General features: G+C 53.7%; 6 protein-coding genes across 6 annotated transcripts; 4 read left to right on the forward strand and 2 right to left on the reverse strand.

Moving 5' to 3' along the window:
* Positions 1–434: 434 nt before the first annotated feature.
* Positions 435–2,201, reverse strand: A1O7_07900 (uncharacterized protein; the record flags this gene model as incomplete). Its single annotated transcript, XM_007761896.1, has 1 exon — positions 435–2,201. The coding sequence occupies one exon, from the start codon at positions 2,199–2,201 to the stop codon at positions 435–437; it is 1,767 nt and encodes a 588-aa protein (XP_007760086.1).
* Positions 2,202–4,145: 1,944 nt separating this feature from the next.
* A1O7_07901 (uncharacterized protein) lies at positions 4,146–5,905 on the forward strand (the record flags this gene model as incomplete). The annotated part of the gene is made up of 2 exons (XM_007761897.1): positions 4,146–4,635; positions 4,689–5,905. The coding sequence occupies 2 exons, from the start codon at positions 4,146–4,148 to the stop codon at positions 5,903–5,905; spliced, it is 1,707 nt and encodes a 568-aa protein (XP_007760087.1).
* A 1,487-nt stretch (positions 5,906–7,392) lies between these two features.
* Positions 7,393–7,587, forward strand: A1O7_07902 (uncharacterized protein; the record flags this gene model as incomplete). Its single annotated transcript, XM_007761898.1, has 1 exon — positions 7,393–7,587. The coding sequence occupies one exon, from the start codon at positions 7,393–7,395 to the stop codon at positions 7,585–7,587; it is 195 nt and encodes a 64-aa protein (XP_007760088.1).
* A 1,376-nt stretch (positions 7,588–8,963) lies between these two features.
* A1O7_07903 (uncharacterized protein) lies at positions 8,964–10,704 on the forward strand (the record flags this gene model as incomplete). The annotated part of the gene is made up of 5 exons (XM_007761899.1): positions 8,964–9,196; positions 9,277–9,558; positions 9,612–9,641; positions 9,710–9,898; positions 9,981–10,704. 5 exons carry the CDS (start codon positions 8,964–8,966, stop codon positions 10,702–10,704), a joined length of 1,458 nt encoding a protein of 485 aa, XP_007760089.1.
* Positions 10,705–11,691: 987 nt separating this feature from the next.
* A1O7_07904 (uncharacterized protein) lies at positions 11,692–13,230 on the reverse strand (the record flags this gene model as incomplete). Its single annotated transcript, XM_007761900.1, has 1 exon — positions 11,692–13,230. The coding sequence occupies one exon, from the start codon at positions 13,228–13,230 to the stop codon at positions 11,692–11,694; it is 1,539 nt and encodes a 512-aa protein (XP_007760090.1).
* Positions 13,231–13,784: 554 nt separating this feature from the next.
* Positions 13,785–15,232, forward strand: A1O7_07905 (beta-1,4-mannosyltransferase; the record flags this gene model as incomplete). Its single annotated transcript, XM_007761901.1, has 3 exons — positions 13,785–13,986; positions 14,036–14,232; positions 14,285–15,232. 3 exons carry the CDS (start codon positions 13,785–13,787, stop codon positions 15,230–15,232), a joined length of 1,347 nt encoding a protein of 448 aa, XP_007760091.1.
* Between the last annotated feature and the right edge of the window lie 361 nt (positions 15,233–15,593).

A 15,593-nucleotide genomic window follows, 5' to 3' on the forward strand; every position in this document is an offset into this window, starting at 1 on the left:
GCCGGAGATGGCGCTTCCTTTTGAGATCGTATGACGATGCTGGACAACGACTTCCTTCCGTGCAAAGACTCGGATTGGACTCGTAGGGTGGAAGACCATTGACTTGAACAATCACAACAAAACGGTTCAAAGAAGTCGCAATTAGCATCCTGCTGGAAGTATATTTCAAGCATCGCCATCTTGAGGCGTTCGTTTTCGGATCGTGCTGGCCTTGAAAGAACTTTTTCCGTTTGCGGTAATGCTGCGATCAGAAGACGTCGATAGTCGACGACAACCTCAAATCCGGCGAAGTAGGGATCGTTTCGCCCTTTCGGACGGAACAAAGATGGGTTTTCGTCATCGCGTCTGAAGCTTTGGAAGCCCCTGTTCGCAGCCTCAATTTCGTGGTGGTGACACAAGATGGACTATCTCCGACGTCGAGCCGCATTCCAGTCTCACCCTCGATATTTGCCTTGGCAGTACGGGCAGGCATCAAACCGGTCGAACAGCGCTTGACCCAAGCTCGGACCATCGCCTTGGAATTCCATCTTCCCGAGATCGAGGAATTGCCTTCCACATTTAGAACAGTACTTGGAAATTCCAGGCTCTTGGATAGCAACGAAGGAGAGCCAACACCGGCTGAATTGGTGGCCCCGATTGCATCTGGCATGGGCGAAGTCTGACGTGAACGGAATAGGCTCGTCACAGAACTCGCAGAGCTCTTCAGCTCTAGCATGCTCCCTGCCCGTTCCCGGGCGGTCCAGGTTCATCTGCTCTTCCTGCTGTTCTTCTGTGTCTTGTTCTTGCACGTCACCTCCAACGGGCTTTTCTTTCGACACAGAGCTTTGATGCCGTGCTAACCACGCACCTACCAAGTCGGCCACATCGATTGAATCTTTGAAATTCAGCTTCATAAGAGCAGCAGTATTTCTGATAATCTTCCGGTCAAAGTCGATGTGTATCTGGCCTTCCGATGACTCTAGCATGAATTCAAATATACGTTTTTGCACTTTGACGGGATCTTCCATGGCAAATTCCTCAACCAAAGACTCTTGTACGCGTATGAAGTGAAGGGTGACGCGCTGAGCCGAAGGTATGACATATTCAATCATGTCTGAAGGGTGTAGCGACACACAAGCTGCTGCGATTTCGTGACCAGGAGACAACGCGGTGCCCCAGTGATTGACACGAACTTTCCCACGAAGTCCATGTTTTTGAACGAACTCTGAACAAGACTCCTCAACAACCGGTGCGAAGACGTCTTTGGAAGGTGGCACAGGAAAAGTGAGACCAGGCAACGATGAGATGGGGATGATCGAGGCTTCCAAGTCTCCTCCATCCTCGACTGGAGCTGCGTTGGAGCCGCGGACCAGCACACGCAGAAACGTGGGAGTACAGCACTGACCGCGACTCACCTTGACACCGAGACTTTTCGTTTCATCATCACCTAGATCCCCCTCTCCTTGCCACGCCGTCGCCTCGAGGCTCGAGATAGGCGACGATTGGGTTAAAATGGTCCTGAGGCTCTGCATTCGTGTTGTGTTGGACTTAAGGCGCTGCGTGCCTGGGATCATGTACTGTGTCAGAAGTCGGAAGGACCACTGCCCATCAACAGCACCTCTCTTCGACACATGATAGACCGATATGGTATAGCTATCGTCAGCCACGGCGAGAAGTTGCCGTCCCCACATGGATTCTGCAACAGATGGGAAGCTGGGCAGCCAAGCAAAGGCACGGACTCTGTGTTGGCATCTTGTATTGTCCCCAGTCTCGTTGATATTGTGCATGGACAGATGCTGATTGACGACGGCTGTGCGCTGCCACACCCCAAATCTTCCGGTAGTCTCCCATAGCGACAAGACGAGATTAGATGTCAAAATGGTCAGAACACTTCTTCTGTAGACACCTAGCCCCGCAGGAGACCAAGCGATGGAGACGATAGTCGATTCAGATAGTTCTTCTCCGAGTGAAAACTGAGTGACCGTAGCGAGGGCTTGGGGCGGCCATTCGCTGGGATCGAACTGGTTGACACGGACGGTATGAATGTGCCATTGCTTGTTACCGGGGTTTTCTGTGGATGCGGACGAATCGCGAGGCGTTAGGATATGCACGGCTTCACCTGCCGCAACCGCCAGGGCCTCGGCCGACCAGGTCAGTGCGTTTTTGCATGTTGGCCAGATAGGCAGAGAGACAGGCTCAATGTCACTGGTTAGATTGTGCATTGAAGCAATCAGAAGATGGATAGTAGAGGAGTCAGGTCACGCGGTGAGATGCACTTGGATGGGGCTGCTCCTAGCAGGATTCTGCAGGCTTCGCGGACTGGTCAACTGCAGTTTCGGAGACTCGTTGATACCGAGTTTAAGCTAGAATTTCCCTGCTGCGTGAGCTGTAGCTCGAATCCAAAAACTCTAGTGCAGCTAGAAATGGCCCAGGTAGCATAGCGCCAGGGTTTCCCGTTCTCACTTTGTGCAGGGTTGCCTTGCAAGAGCGTAGCGGTGTGACTTTGGACATCTTTTGAGTCGAGAAACCCACAACGAGCGCCAAGAAGTGCAGCCTTGTCCATGTCACAGTCTGGAGCGCAAGGCTGAGATGTTTGCTGTGCAAATTTCCGGCGTCAACAATCAGAGGCCAAGTTTTCAACCGAGAGACTGGTGCACAGAGAAACATGGCGTGGTGTACTCCGTATGAATTACGTCGCTCATGTGGAACATAAGGCCTGACGACTGGATACAGTTTGATCCTCTAGGTGAGCAGAGGCTTACAAGCATAGAAGGATGGACAACGTGTCGTCCAAGCTCACGGGGTGCCCTGAACATGTCCTGGCGATGACGAAAGGGGTTGCCCGGAGATAAAAGGAGTGCACTGATTACCACATGGTATCGTAAAAAGGCCCTCAACACTCGTGTGGTGGATGGTTTTTTTACAGAGTACGGAGTAACGACAGCTTGTCAAGATAGCCGAGATCGAGCAATGCTTGACCATGCGCAGTAAGCATTATACAACTGCTCGGAAATGTATCACAGCCTCAGTGTGGAGTGAGTTGATTGCCTCGCTACCACCAGTGCCACACTCGTAGCGCTCATCTCACCTCCTTTGTCCGTGACCTCAAGTGAGCGCGTCGCTACTTGTATTCGATGAGTACGCAGTACTGTATACTGAGCTTCACAGCCGCTCGAGTCAGACTTATCGTGCAAGAAGGTTCCAGGGGAGCGTGCTTGAGCGGCCAGAACACTGCAATGTAATCAGAGGACCAAGTTAGGGGCGCCAGGCAACATCCCCAGCAGACTTCCTCCGTCGTTCCCCCTGCTGAAAGTCATCAATCTGATCCTTCAGAGGCAAAAATCGGGGAGTTCGTGTGGAGCCCTGGGAGTTCAGGAGCATTTTAAATTCCTATACAAACGGAGCAAGCAATTTATGTACTCCGTACGGGAGTACCACGATTTATTCTTCCCAGTGTGGTAGAAGCCATCGACGATGATGTCTGGATGTTGAGATGTTTCACAACTGTGCCGTCATCATTGGTCGCATGTTAGCGTCGGGTATCGGTTGCGGTGTCCAAAACATGGTGCTTCGCATCCGACAATACGAGCCCAGTGCCTACAGAGTAAATGAGCGGCGCCTCGCGCTACGGACATGCCAATCTTAGGCAAGTGGTTTCAGGGGCTGTATCAGGGCAACACTGCCAAGAGGCCGTGGCTGTAAAGCTCATGTTCCAAAATTAGGGGCATGTAGTGGAGCCTAAGCCTCCATTGGGCCAGGCGGTGGGGTGGGGGAGTGTCACTAGCGAATGCCTAATGCGCAGCCCCCGTAATGAGCCTCTAGACCGTTGGTAGCACTTGCAAAACAACGTGTTAGCCACGGACAAGTCTGACGCTCCTGGACGCGAAATCCAATTCTGATTACAACTGCGCCCTCGCACGCGCCTATCAGCTTGCTCCCTGCCGGTACTCCGTGACAATGTCCCCAGACGCGGCGTCCTCGAGGCCTGCCCAGCCAGAAAAGTCATCTCCATCCTGCGTGTGGCTGCTGCTGGCCTGATATATGACCAGCTCCCTAGGGGCCCCAAATCCCCAACCCCTTTCGATCGTTCCCATATCAATCCTTATCCTTCCCTTCGTTTGGGTCGAGTCCTTCTGCAATTATTGTTGCAGGGCACTTCGATCGTGATGGCGGCCTCCATCTCGCCGTCGGTCATTATGACCCAGCTATCCAGCTATCTCAACACCAATGAGACCTCCGACGCTCTTTTCCAGTCACAGCAGGCCTTCGATGCCATTGGAACCTACAAATGGTTCATTGGTACCAGCATTTTCGTCCTCGTTACTGCAATTCAAATAATCAAATACTCCCTCCGAGACAGACCTCCGCCAGGCCTCAAGCTCATCCCGGGCCCGACGAGCACGATCCCCTACATCGGACGCATCCACGATGTCGACCCAAATGCCCCTTGGTTTGCAATGAAGAAGTTCTGCGATCAGTACAACGGAATCTTCCGCTCCACAATCTGCGGAGAGATGCACATTTGGGTTGGTGATGCCAACATCGCCTATGATCTTCTCTGCAAGAAGGCCCGGATTTACTCTTCCCGCCCTATGGTCCCTGCTGTCCCTGGCAGCGACTCTCAGGGCCAGTACCTCCCTCTTTTGGCCCACGATGGTAAGTTGATCTGACAAGTCCACGAAACAAGGGACTACGACTAACCAGCGCAGACCACTGGCGCAACCAGCGCAAGTTCGCCCACACTGTCCTGACCCAGGGCTTCAACCAGAAGTACTATGGTTATGTCAGCCACGAATGCAAGCGATTCATGTACAAGCTCCTCGTGGATCCTAAGGACCACTTCGCCCTGACCGATCGCTTCTGCGGCCGCATCAGCGCTCGTCTTGGTTATGGCAGCCCTGCGTCTGCTGCCGCCCACTGCAAAAACGCCGGAGAATTCATTCCTCAGATTTCGCCCTCTGGCCCCATCACCAACCTCTTGCCTTTCCTCGGTAGCCTCCCAGAATGGATCAATCCATCAATCCGCAAGGTCCGTGAGCGACGTGAAAAGGAGGAGAAGCTGTGGAAGGGTTTGATGAAGCAAGTTCGTATGGAAATGGACCAGGGTATTGCTCCTATCAGCTACGCCAGAACCTACTTTGAGCGCAAGGAGGCGGAAGCCGGCAGCCGATCTTTCGGCTTCGACGACCACGAGGCCGCTTACGCTGTTGGCATGCTGGTGACCGTCGCTATCTTCACAATTGGTGGTCCGCTCTACTGCTTCTTCCTTGCTATGGTTCTTCACCCGGAGTGGCAAGAGAAGGTCCGCAAAGAATACGACGAGGTCATCGGTGACCGCGTTGTTGAGGTGTCTGACGCTCCAAACCTGCCTATCCTCCGCGCTGCGATCAAGGAGTGCGTCAGATGGCGACCACCAGTCCCCTTGGGTGTTCCCCGTCTCCTTGAGGAAGATGACGAATGGAACGGCTACTACCTCCCCAAGGGCGCCGTTATTCACGCTGTCGACCTGGCCCTTGCCCGCAACCCCGAGCTCTACCCCGACGCCGAAACCTTCAAGCCTGAGAGATGGCTTGAGAAGGATTACCCAACCTACAAGGAACCTCTTACGGAACACCCCAGACTTATGGGTCACCACGGTTTTGGCATGGGCCGCCGCATGTGCCCGGGTATCGAGGTTACTGAGGCGGAACTGCTCGTTGCTTGCGGCTCCATTGTCGGCTGCTTCGAACTCCTTCCGGAAAAGGACGCAAACGGACAACCCATGTGGCCAGACTCCCTTGCTTTCACCCCCAATCTGATCGGAGGTCCCCTTCCCTTCAAGATGGATGTCAAGGTCCGGAGCCCTGAGAAAGCCGCTCGCATCAAGGCTTGGTACGAGGAGAGCGTGGCTGATGAGGCCGCTGGCAAGATTGCGGCTGGTTTGTGAAGAGCGGTGTTGTTATAATTTGCGCCTGCACAACCCATTATTCGCTTCGGCGATCACGCAGGCCCCTCTTGATTATACGCAAGGCGTTGCTGGATATGCCGGGTCTATGGCAGAGTTGGATACTCCGTACTTCAGCTCCTCTTCGTGCTGCAGTGCTTGATGAAAATGACGGAACTCCCGCGAAAGTGTACAGGTACGGCGAGAGCGTCCGTCACGGGAGGCAGACATTCTTAAGCTGGGGTCACATTATTCTTATGATCTTAAGTAGAATCACTATGATGACATGTAATTTACACAGAACCTGAAGACTCGAATTTCTTTTCGCTGGTACTACCTTCTCGGACCTCCTTGCATATTAGACCTCGTACACAGCAATGCCATGTCTCAGGACGGGGGGTGTGACACCTGGACATTCCACCGAGACGGTCCTTTTCCTGGGTTACCACGGAACAAGACGTAGACTGGACATACCGGTACTACATATCACGGCTTGGGACACACACGGCTCATTCCGGGAACGATAAGAGCAGAGCGGCCCGAGCGACCACCATGGGTGTGCATGAGGAAGTGGAACTACCGTCGTCTCAGTATGGCGAATGAAAAGGTTTACAGCGACGAGAAGATGGCGCAGCCCAAATTGTCCTCAACGACACCCGTGGAGGAGTGTCCGTTCGATAACAGGCTCGAGGAGGCTCGCCATGATTTGTCTGGCGATACCATGCAGGACATCTAAGTCATGTTTCGCCGCGTCAAGTGTCAAGAAATCGGCCGCAACTTGTCGTTGATCTCGAGCCCTGGGTTTATCTCCATATGCGTGACGAGCTCCTTTCCACACACAAAATAGATCCAAGGTCCTGCTTCCGACGGGACCAACACCGATGCTCGCCATCCACTTACATGGTGACATAGGGATCTGCGTTGTTCTTCCTCGGTGTGGGTCTTGTTGACGGTGCGTTTGCTGGCTTGTTCTGGACATCATCGGCCCCTTGCTCTGCTAATTATTCGACAGTGGTTGCAAGCCTGGCAGGAATGGAACCAATCGCGCCGACAACTGGCGGGAAGCAACACTGGGGTATCAGAATTCGCTCCTCGGTATCAGGAATTCCTCAGCTACTCTGCTGGCCGGATGTCCACGCTGGGATGGTTGGCAATTTCTCCTTCCGGCATCTATGTCTGGCAGCACATTGATCGAGGTCTTGAGCGAGGTCTCGAACGCGGATTTCGTGTTTCTAAAATGGCAATTATACTCTCATTAGTATTGCGCTTCTAGCGATCACCATCATTCCCAAGACCTGGATTGCGACAACGTAACCTCTCGGACTGGTACCCGCTGAGCGAGAGTCCAGCCACGCTTACGATCTATTAGCCTACCAATGTTTGATCGAAGACCATAGGCTTGTTCGGCCACATTTTTGGGTGTACGGTAACGATCATACCACTCTCGGGTGCGTCCTCCCAGCGTCCCACAGGGCTGCTGGCCATGCACAATGGACCGACTGACCATTTGTGCGCTTCTCAAATCAACAGTCATGTGTCCGGCAAACAGCGGCAAAGAGGTCTTTGCGACCTTGGCGGATAAGGGCGGTTGGAACAACATGGGCACTGTAGACCTTGTGTCGCAGGTGTCTGTGCTATACTGTGATCTCGATAAGCTGGGCATCGGGCACCCGACCACTTCCTAAGCTGATATTCCCTGTGCAGGCTCAGATAGTGCTTGTCACATTTCGGAGGAAGTCGCAGACGCTGCGTTGAACGTCCTCCGTTCAATGCGGTGGAGCTTCCTCCTCAACGTCTCAATGGGAACTGTCATTCTCGTCATGAGGCTCTTCTGCATCGGCTTTTTGGACAACGCCATCGAGGCCGACATACCATATCTGCAACTCTTGCTAAACACGGAATCCAATGCAGTCGCCTTCGTACTCTGCATTCTGCTGCTCGTCCTCAGTGTGGTCTCGTATCTCTTTTCCACAGGGGAAACACTTTACGCTTCCCATTGTCTTTGTAGAGGCCCAAAGAACAGGGGGATTACACACCACCCAGTGGTGTGCGGAACAACGAGCGGCGGGCAGTTACGCCCCGGGAGCAGCAGCATCAGCCGCAGGACATGGCGCATGAAAGGCCAGGATTGAGAGCTGATGTGCACCAGACGTGCTTCCGCTGGCGGACACCGACTCTAGACTCTAGACTCGGTGACTTTCGTGAAGCATGCAAGCCGAGATGCCAACCCTCTTGGCGTCTTGGCAGCTGAACCTTGGGTCTGGGGTCGGCGTCCTACTGTAGACGTCGAAGCTTTCCACCTTCCGCCATTGAGCTTATAGACGCTTTGCTCTTTCTTCGAAATCTTGCCTTTGGGCCGGTGTTACGAGAATTACGACAGCATGCGAGCCTCCCAGGCGAGGAATTCCCAGCATCGGCCGGCTAAGTGGCTCCCGCTTGTGTGCCCTTTGTCAGGCCGCTGCCGCAGCAGTGGCTTTCCACAACCCAAACAATGACTTCGTCCCACTGGCGTTCCGGCTGTCTGTCCTGACTTCCAAAGGTAAATCTATTTCATTGGGGAAGAGGAGGCTGCAATACATGACCAATATTCCACCGCGACACGGCGAATCGACCAGTAGGAAGCGCGGCTCGTGTTCAGCATCGTGTCAACTGGGGTCCAGCTGTGCATGGGCCAATCCTGCCCATCGCGCCCAGCCGCTGAAGCCAAGCTTTAGACTTCACGACTGTCTTGATGTCGCTTAATCCTCGAGCTTTGGAGGGCTGAGGACGGATCCAGACCTAGTGACTTCGTGTTCAACCAACTCTTACCAATGCCCTTACGAGACTGTGGTCTTGGGCATCGGACGACCCCTCGAGGCACTTTCCTGGCCACGGCAAGACTCTCAAGCCTCTACTACGGTAGGTCTAATCACATCATGAACCGGATCGCTATAACGAAGTCGGTCGCCGCAGGGCTGAGAATGTTTCTTGCTTCTCCTCCGCTGCTCCCCAACCCAGTCTGAAGCTGTTTTCTGGGCTCGAGATCTCTCACCTCCAAGTTTGGCTATACGTGGTTGCAATCATGGGAACGCCTTCTAGACTGAGTTTGTTCCTGCTTGTGTTCCCCTTCTTCGCCCACGGTCAGTCGCTCTCAGGGGATACAGCGACCATCACAGCAACAGACTCGACCACAACCACAGCCTATGGAAACACCACCATTTACACCTCGTACACCACGGGCAGCACAAACGATGGTGCGACGACCACGGCGTATCCTCCGGCATCAACTAGTATCCCCGCCATCCAGACTGTACCGTACACAGGTCAGGCTTTACTCGTCGGAACGCACGTTGACACTCTACCAAGCGCGAAAACAACTGCTGATGATTGACTAGGTGTGCGATTGCTCGATTTACAATGTTGACCTTTCCCGATGGCGGCTCCATCGAAGTTCCCTTGGTGGGTTGTTCCGATGATCGCCCAGAATGCTGTCCGTCGCTCAACTTCACGAACCCCGTGCCTGAAGAGACCGGTTCTGCCTCACCATCTGCCACAGAATCGAGTGACGAGGAAGAACATGAAGAGGCTACGACATCGTGGACAGGCACAACTCCTAGTCCGACCCCAACGGGCGTGGTCTCGATGCTGAGCAAGGCCCCGCTTACTGTTTGCCCAAGGTATTCCCAATCACTAACTTCACTTTGGGCACATGACCTAATTTCGAGAATAGTGACATGGTCGACATTGACCCTGTTTGCTGGTATGCCCTGTCATTCCAACCATCTATGTTGCACTCTGCTGTGTCTCATTGCTGACCGGCTTCACCAGCCCGTCAGGTTTCCAGGTATATGGTCAGGTCTTGGTCGGCAATTATCCGCCATGTGTGAGCATTCTTACAACGGCCATCACGCCCGATTCGGAAGTGCTTGCATCCATCACGTCAGCTGTGATAGCATCTTTGGCAACGGCATCTACAACCACAACAGCTGTACCGACAGTCAGTGTCGTAGTCACTCAGTCAGTTGCATCCTGTTCCAGCCTTATTCTAGACTCCCTTTCTATTCCCCCGTCTCGTTGGTTCACACTGACAGTTGGACAGGGTCTTCGCCCTCGGGCTCCCATGTGCAGAGGAAGTGGAAGAGGAAGAGCACCACAACCACACCCATCTAAGCACGGGCGCGAAAGCCGGAATTGGTGCTGGTGTCGGCGTTGCTGGCCTCCTCATCATCGGCTTTCTCTGGGCTTGCCTCGCCGTGCGACACCGCCGCCGCAAGAAGATGAAGGCTCTTCAAGCGGCCAACACCGCAGCTGGAGGACCAATCCGGCCCGAGTCTGGCGCATACGCTGCTGCACAAGCAGATTCCAAGCACATGTCTGTAGCGACGACGGGTATCGAAAGCCCAATGATGCAGCAGCAACAATTATATGGCACTCCGTCACAGCACGGCTTCAGCCCGGCCTTCGGATACGGCGCGCCGCAAATGCAACCCGCCATGGTCCACCAACACGACCAGTACGGCAGCCCTTACGGAATTCAACCCGTAGGTCATATGGGATATCCTGGCAACATGAATCCCTACCCGCAATCCCAATCTCCACCACCACCCTTCTATGCTTCTGGTGGTACAATATACGATCAGGGACATTATAAGCCACCGGCAGAGGTTGCCGGGGACGTTGTGCACCCCTTCGCTGTCCCCGTAAATCGCCAGAGCACCGCCGGCATGAGCGACACGCAGAGCCAAGGTACCTCGACCACGGCTGTGACGGGCGAACACAGGCCGCCGGCGGAATTGAGTTCACAGGGGAGTGTCAGGCATTAAACCTCCCGCGAGTGGAAAGAGAAATTGAGGCAGGCTGGCTGGTCTGACGAAAGGAAAAGAAAAAGGGTTGCGTGTTGTTCTCGTCCAAGGTACTGTGATCAGGTTGGCAAGGCAGAAAATGGGGAATGTACATTCGTTCTTAATCGGAGGGATCAACGTCGGTGCTGATTTGTATCTTGAGGTTTGTCGGTTCCAGCAAGAATGACCATGACTGTCTGTCACTATCTATAACCGACCTCATCTTCATTCTCCCCTTATGACCTCTGATTCCAACAGCACGGATGGAGACATATTTGGATGATGCTGGATATACATACATTTATATATATGTATACATATATATATGTATATCTTCATAGGGACCAAATCACGTCTACGGTACGGAGTACACTCTTTCTCTCCTCATCTGCTGCATTCACCCAGCCAGATGAAAATCCCATGCCCCCGTAGTGTATGTACCAAGCCCTCCTCCCTCCCTGCAATGCACACGAGTCCCCCGTACCAGGGGCCGCCGACTTCTGAAATCTGAGCAAGCAAGCAAGACCCAGTCACCGGCCACCACCCACTAGATTTACGGTAGTAAGAGAATCAATCACCAGAACCCAAATTTTACAGGGTGTAAATGCTTCGTGACAGACATGAAGCGCGGTATACCTTATTGTCAGTCGTCGGCTGTGTCGTCCCGGTCCTCGTCTGCTCTCACATCGTTTGTTCAATGGAACCTTTTTTCGCCCACATCATTTTGTTTGATTGACCCGTTTTCATTCCGTATTGAAGCTCTAGCTCTGCTGGAGCGCTACACTCGTGACCCAGATGGTACTCGTGTACCGTGCATGACTTTCCAGTGTGTCATGTCGTGTGATATCGTGTCCGCATGTCCTGTCTTGCCCATTCCCTGTATTGTGCGTGGTATGCCCCAACTACCTTAACCTAACCACCCACCGAAAACGCCAACCAAGTCACCAATGCTTGGGTGGCCCCTTAGATTCAAGTAGGACTCTTGATCCCGTTGCCGCCACACCAACACCGCAACTCGCCTTCGCGTTCCACTTGGACCACCACGTCCATCTTCCTCTGGCGGAGGTACAGGTCCACCCGTTCCCTTACGTCTTCTAGATCGGCCGTCTGCGAGGCAATGACGTGGATTACACCCAGGACTGTGGGATCATCGGCTGGTTGGTCGTGGTGGTCATGATGATGACGGTGGGCGTGGTCGTGGGCGTGATCATGGTCACATTTCTTGCCCTCGCTCGATTTGCGAGCATGGGTGTGGGAGTGGGAATGTCCATGATCATGGCCGTGGTGGTGGTGGCCTGGCTCTTTCTTCATGTCTTCGAGCCAGAACTTGGGGACGGTGTAGCCCACTACGCCGCGGATCTCGGCCACTCCGCTTAGGATGCCGCGAAGGTTATACTCGATGTCGGAGTTGAGGGATAGCAGAAGAATCTTTGTTGTCGACATGACCAGAGGGATTGTAGATGCGAAGATGAGGACGGCGATAATGCACGAGGCCAGGGGGTCGAAGCCACTCCAGCCAGTCCACCGGACGAGGAGGGTCGACCCGACAACGGCGAGAGACCCGAGCGCGTCGGCCATGATGTGCAGATAGATACCTTGCATATTTTCTCCGCCAGAGTGATGGTGGTGGTGATGGTCGCCTGCCCCGCCCTGTTTGTGTTTCATAGGAGATGCCGAGGCGGTCATTGGTTCCTCGTCGTGGCTGTGGGCATGCTTGTGATCATGGTCGTGCTTGTGCTCATGGTCGTGCTTGTGCTCATGGTCGTGATCGTGATCAGAATGGCCATGGCTATGGCTATGTCCATGCCCATGTCCGTGGTCGTGGGCTCCATGGAAGGCAAAAATGCCTACCAGATTGACCAACAGCCCTAGGGTGCTCACCACAAGTAGCTCGGTAGTTCGACTGACATCGGCGCCAATGAAGAGTCGCTCGACTGCTTCATAGATAATCTCAATGCTAATGAGCATCAAGAAAATGCCATTCCCTAGTCCAGCCAAGGTATCGATCTTTCCGTAACCGTATGGGAATTTGAGGCTCGGAGGCCACTTGCTCATGACTGCAGCACAAACACCGACCAAGAGCGCCACACAATCGAAGAACATGTGAATGCTGTCGCTGATCAAGCCCAACGACCCTGTCAGAATGCCATACGTCGATTGGACCACCATGAAGCACAAGTTCAGGATCATGAAATAGAATATGCGCCTCGACTCGTCATCCTCTAGGATGCCGTGAAGCAGGGAGTAGTTCTCGGTGCTTTTCAAGAGGAACCGAGTCGGCGTTGAGTGATGCCGCCTAAAAGCCGGCCTCGGAGGGGCAGCTGGGGAGGGATAGGCTGTCTTCTCATTGTCCCGTCTCTTCGCTCCAAACTGCATCCCAGAAAGATCGAGAGATGGGGCGGGACTGACGCGGTGGTGTCGGTGAGAGTGCGTGTCGATGGGAGGCAACTGGTTCGAGTCCACACTGGCCTCATTTTGGTGAACAAGAGACTCGGAGGGTATTCGCATCAGGGGGAACGGTGCTGTGAGCCGACTCCCCGTGCGACTTCTCTGGTGCGACCGTGCATCTATACTCGCATTCGACTGTACGTGGGAGTGAGAATGTGCGTGCGCGTGGGTGTAGGTGTGGGAAGGACCATGAGGGTGCCCATGCCTGCGACTGTCGGTGGAAGCAACGGGCAAGGTAAAGGTTGCGCTCATGGTCCCCTCAGGACGTTGGACCGGTTGGGGTGGCAGATTGCCGTCGTCCTGGTCATCGACTCAGCCGCCAGAGAATGATGGTGAACCGGTGACAGTGCAGGAGGAGAAATTGCAATTGCCTGCTCCTGGCTTCTGTACATGTGTCGGTGGCAGTAGCAAGCACTGCATACCAGGAGAGCTGAGGGCGTGGACAAGGATTCCTCAACTTCACTTGCATCTTCCATTGGCAGACGCGCAGTCGAGCCCCTTTTTCGGTCGCTGCGAGTCTAAACCGAATGTGGAAGAAGGAATGAAGACATCATTCTCATCCTCCTCTGCTTCTCCCTCACCACCAGGAAGAGCATTGTAAAGCAGTGCGGAAGATGATATTGACTTTATTGGTGGTCGCTTCCACCATCTTCACCGTCCTGCTGTTGTTGTTGCCGTCTCTCAGGAACGCCTCGGACAAGCGGTGTTCTGTCCAAGTCGTAGTTCTCGGTGACTTGGGTCGAAGTCCTCGCATGCAGTACCATGCCTGGAGCATTGCTACACATGGAGGCCACGTTCAGCTTATTGGCTACCGGGGTGAGCACCGGTCATTCTAGCTGATATTCGCCTAACCTCTATTCGCCAGAAACCAATCCTCTACCAGAGCTGCTGTCTCACCCGAACGTGGTGATTGTCCCTTTGTCACGAGCCCCCAACTGGTTGCAAACAAGCAACAAGGTTCTGTTCCTGCTTTTTGGGCCATTGAAGGTGTTGGTACAGGCATGGACCCTCTGGCAGGCTCTGAGCTATTCTACTCCTGCTTGCAAGTGGATGCTGGTTCAGGTATGCGCTTCTCATTCGCCTTTGGCCTGCTCACTGACGACTCTCTGCGTAGAACCCACCGTCAATACCGACTCTGCTCCTAGTGTCTATGGTTGCTTTCTTCAGACGTACTAGGCTCGTTGTGGATTGGCATAACTTTGGCTATTCTATTCTTGCCCTCAAACTGGGTGAAGGTCATCCTCTAGTCAGAATGTCCAAACTCTACGAAACTGCGCTGTCAAGGGTCGCTTATGCGAACTTCACCGTGACAGATGCGATGGCAAAGGTCCTAAAATCCGACTACGGCATCACAGCTCCTGTCTTAACCCTACATGATCGTCCTGCGGACTTGTACCAGCCACTCACTGATATGCAGCGGCTATCATTTTTACAACGCTACCCACCGGTAACCGCACACTTCAATGCATTGGTGGACGGCAAGGCCAGGCTACTCGTCTCTTCGACTTCTTGGACACCTGATGAAGACTTTGGTATCCTTCTCGATGCACTCTGTAGCTACTCCGCTAGTGCCACCTCTTCCCATCCGCAGCTTCCAGAGTTGATTGTCGTGATCACCGGTAAAGGGCCACAGAAGCAGCGCTACCTCGACAAGATCAAGGAGCTCCACGCGACGGACGCTCTGGAGATGGTGCCGATCTACACCGACTGGCTCAGTTTTGAAGACTATGCCCTTTTGCTAGGCTCCGCTGATCTCGGCGTATCGCTTCATACAAGCAGTAGTGGAGTCGATTTGCCCATGAAGGTCGTTGATATGTTTGGTGCCGGTCTTCCCGTCGCCGGCTGGAGCAAGTTTCGAGCATGGCCTGAGTTGGTCACGGAGAACGTTAACGGTAAAGGTTTCGGCAGCTCAGAGGAATTAGCAGATATCCTTCGCGAACTCTTCGACCCGGCGTCGAAGAAGCTTGGTCAACTCAAACATGGAGCCAGACATGAGAGCCAGCGCCGATGGAGCTCCGAATGGGATCCGGTCGCTGGGAAGCTCTTCGGTATCGTAACTTGAACCAAGTCTGGGGTTATTCCGCCACGAAATGGTGCTCAGCAGTCCCAGACAAGGAACAGAAAAACAAAACCCTGTGAGTCGACGACCTGGGTTCGGCGACATGAGTCGGATATGACCGGCAGAAATACCCCTCTGCACCTACAGTAAGCGATTCGGTTTCTTTTGACTCAGCTTGCGGAAACGCATTCAAAGCTTCATTAGTTATTCGCCTGCCTCCGGCCCTTTCCACGGCCGTCATGGTGGCGGAGATGGCCACACCAGAACGTTCTGATCTCACGAAGCTCTTCAATTACCGATTCAGCCGACTTATCCGAACAACGACATGAGCCAAGACACGAGGGTAGATCCTACCCGCCTATGG

This window comes from Cladophialophora yegresii (assembly GCF_000585515.1).
Source record: "Cladophialophora yegresii CBS 114405 chromosome Unknown aczIN-supercont1.5, whole genome shotgun sequence".
NCBI classification, from domain to species: domain Eukaryota; kingdom Fungi; phylum Ascomycota; class Eurotiomycetes; order Chaetothyriales; family Herpotrichiellaceae; genus Cladophialophora; species Cladophialophora yegresii.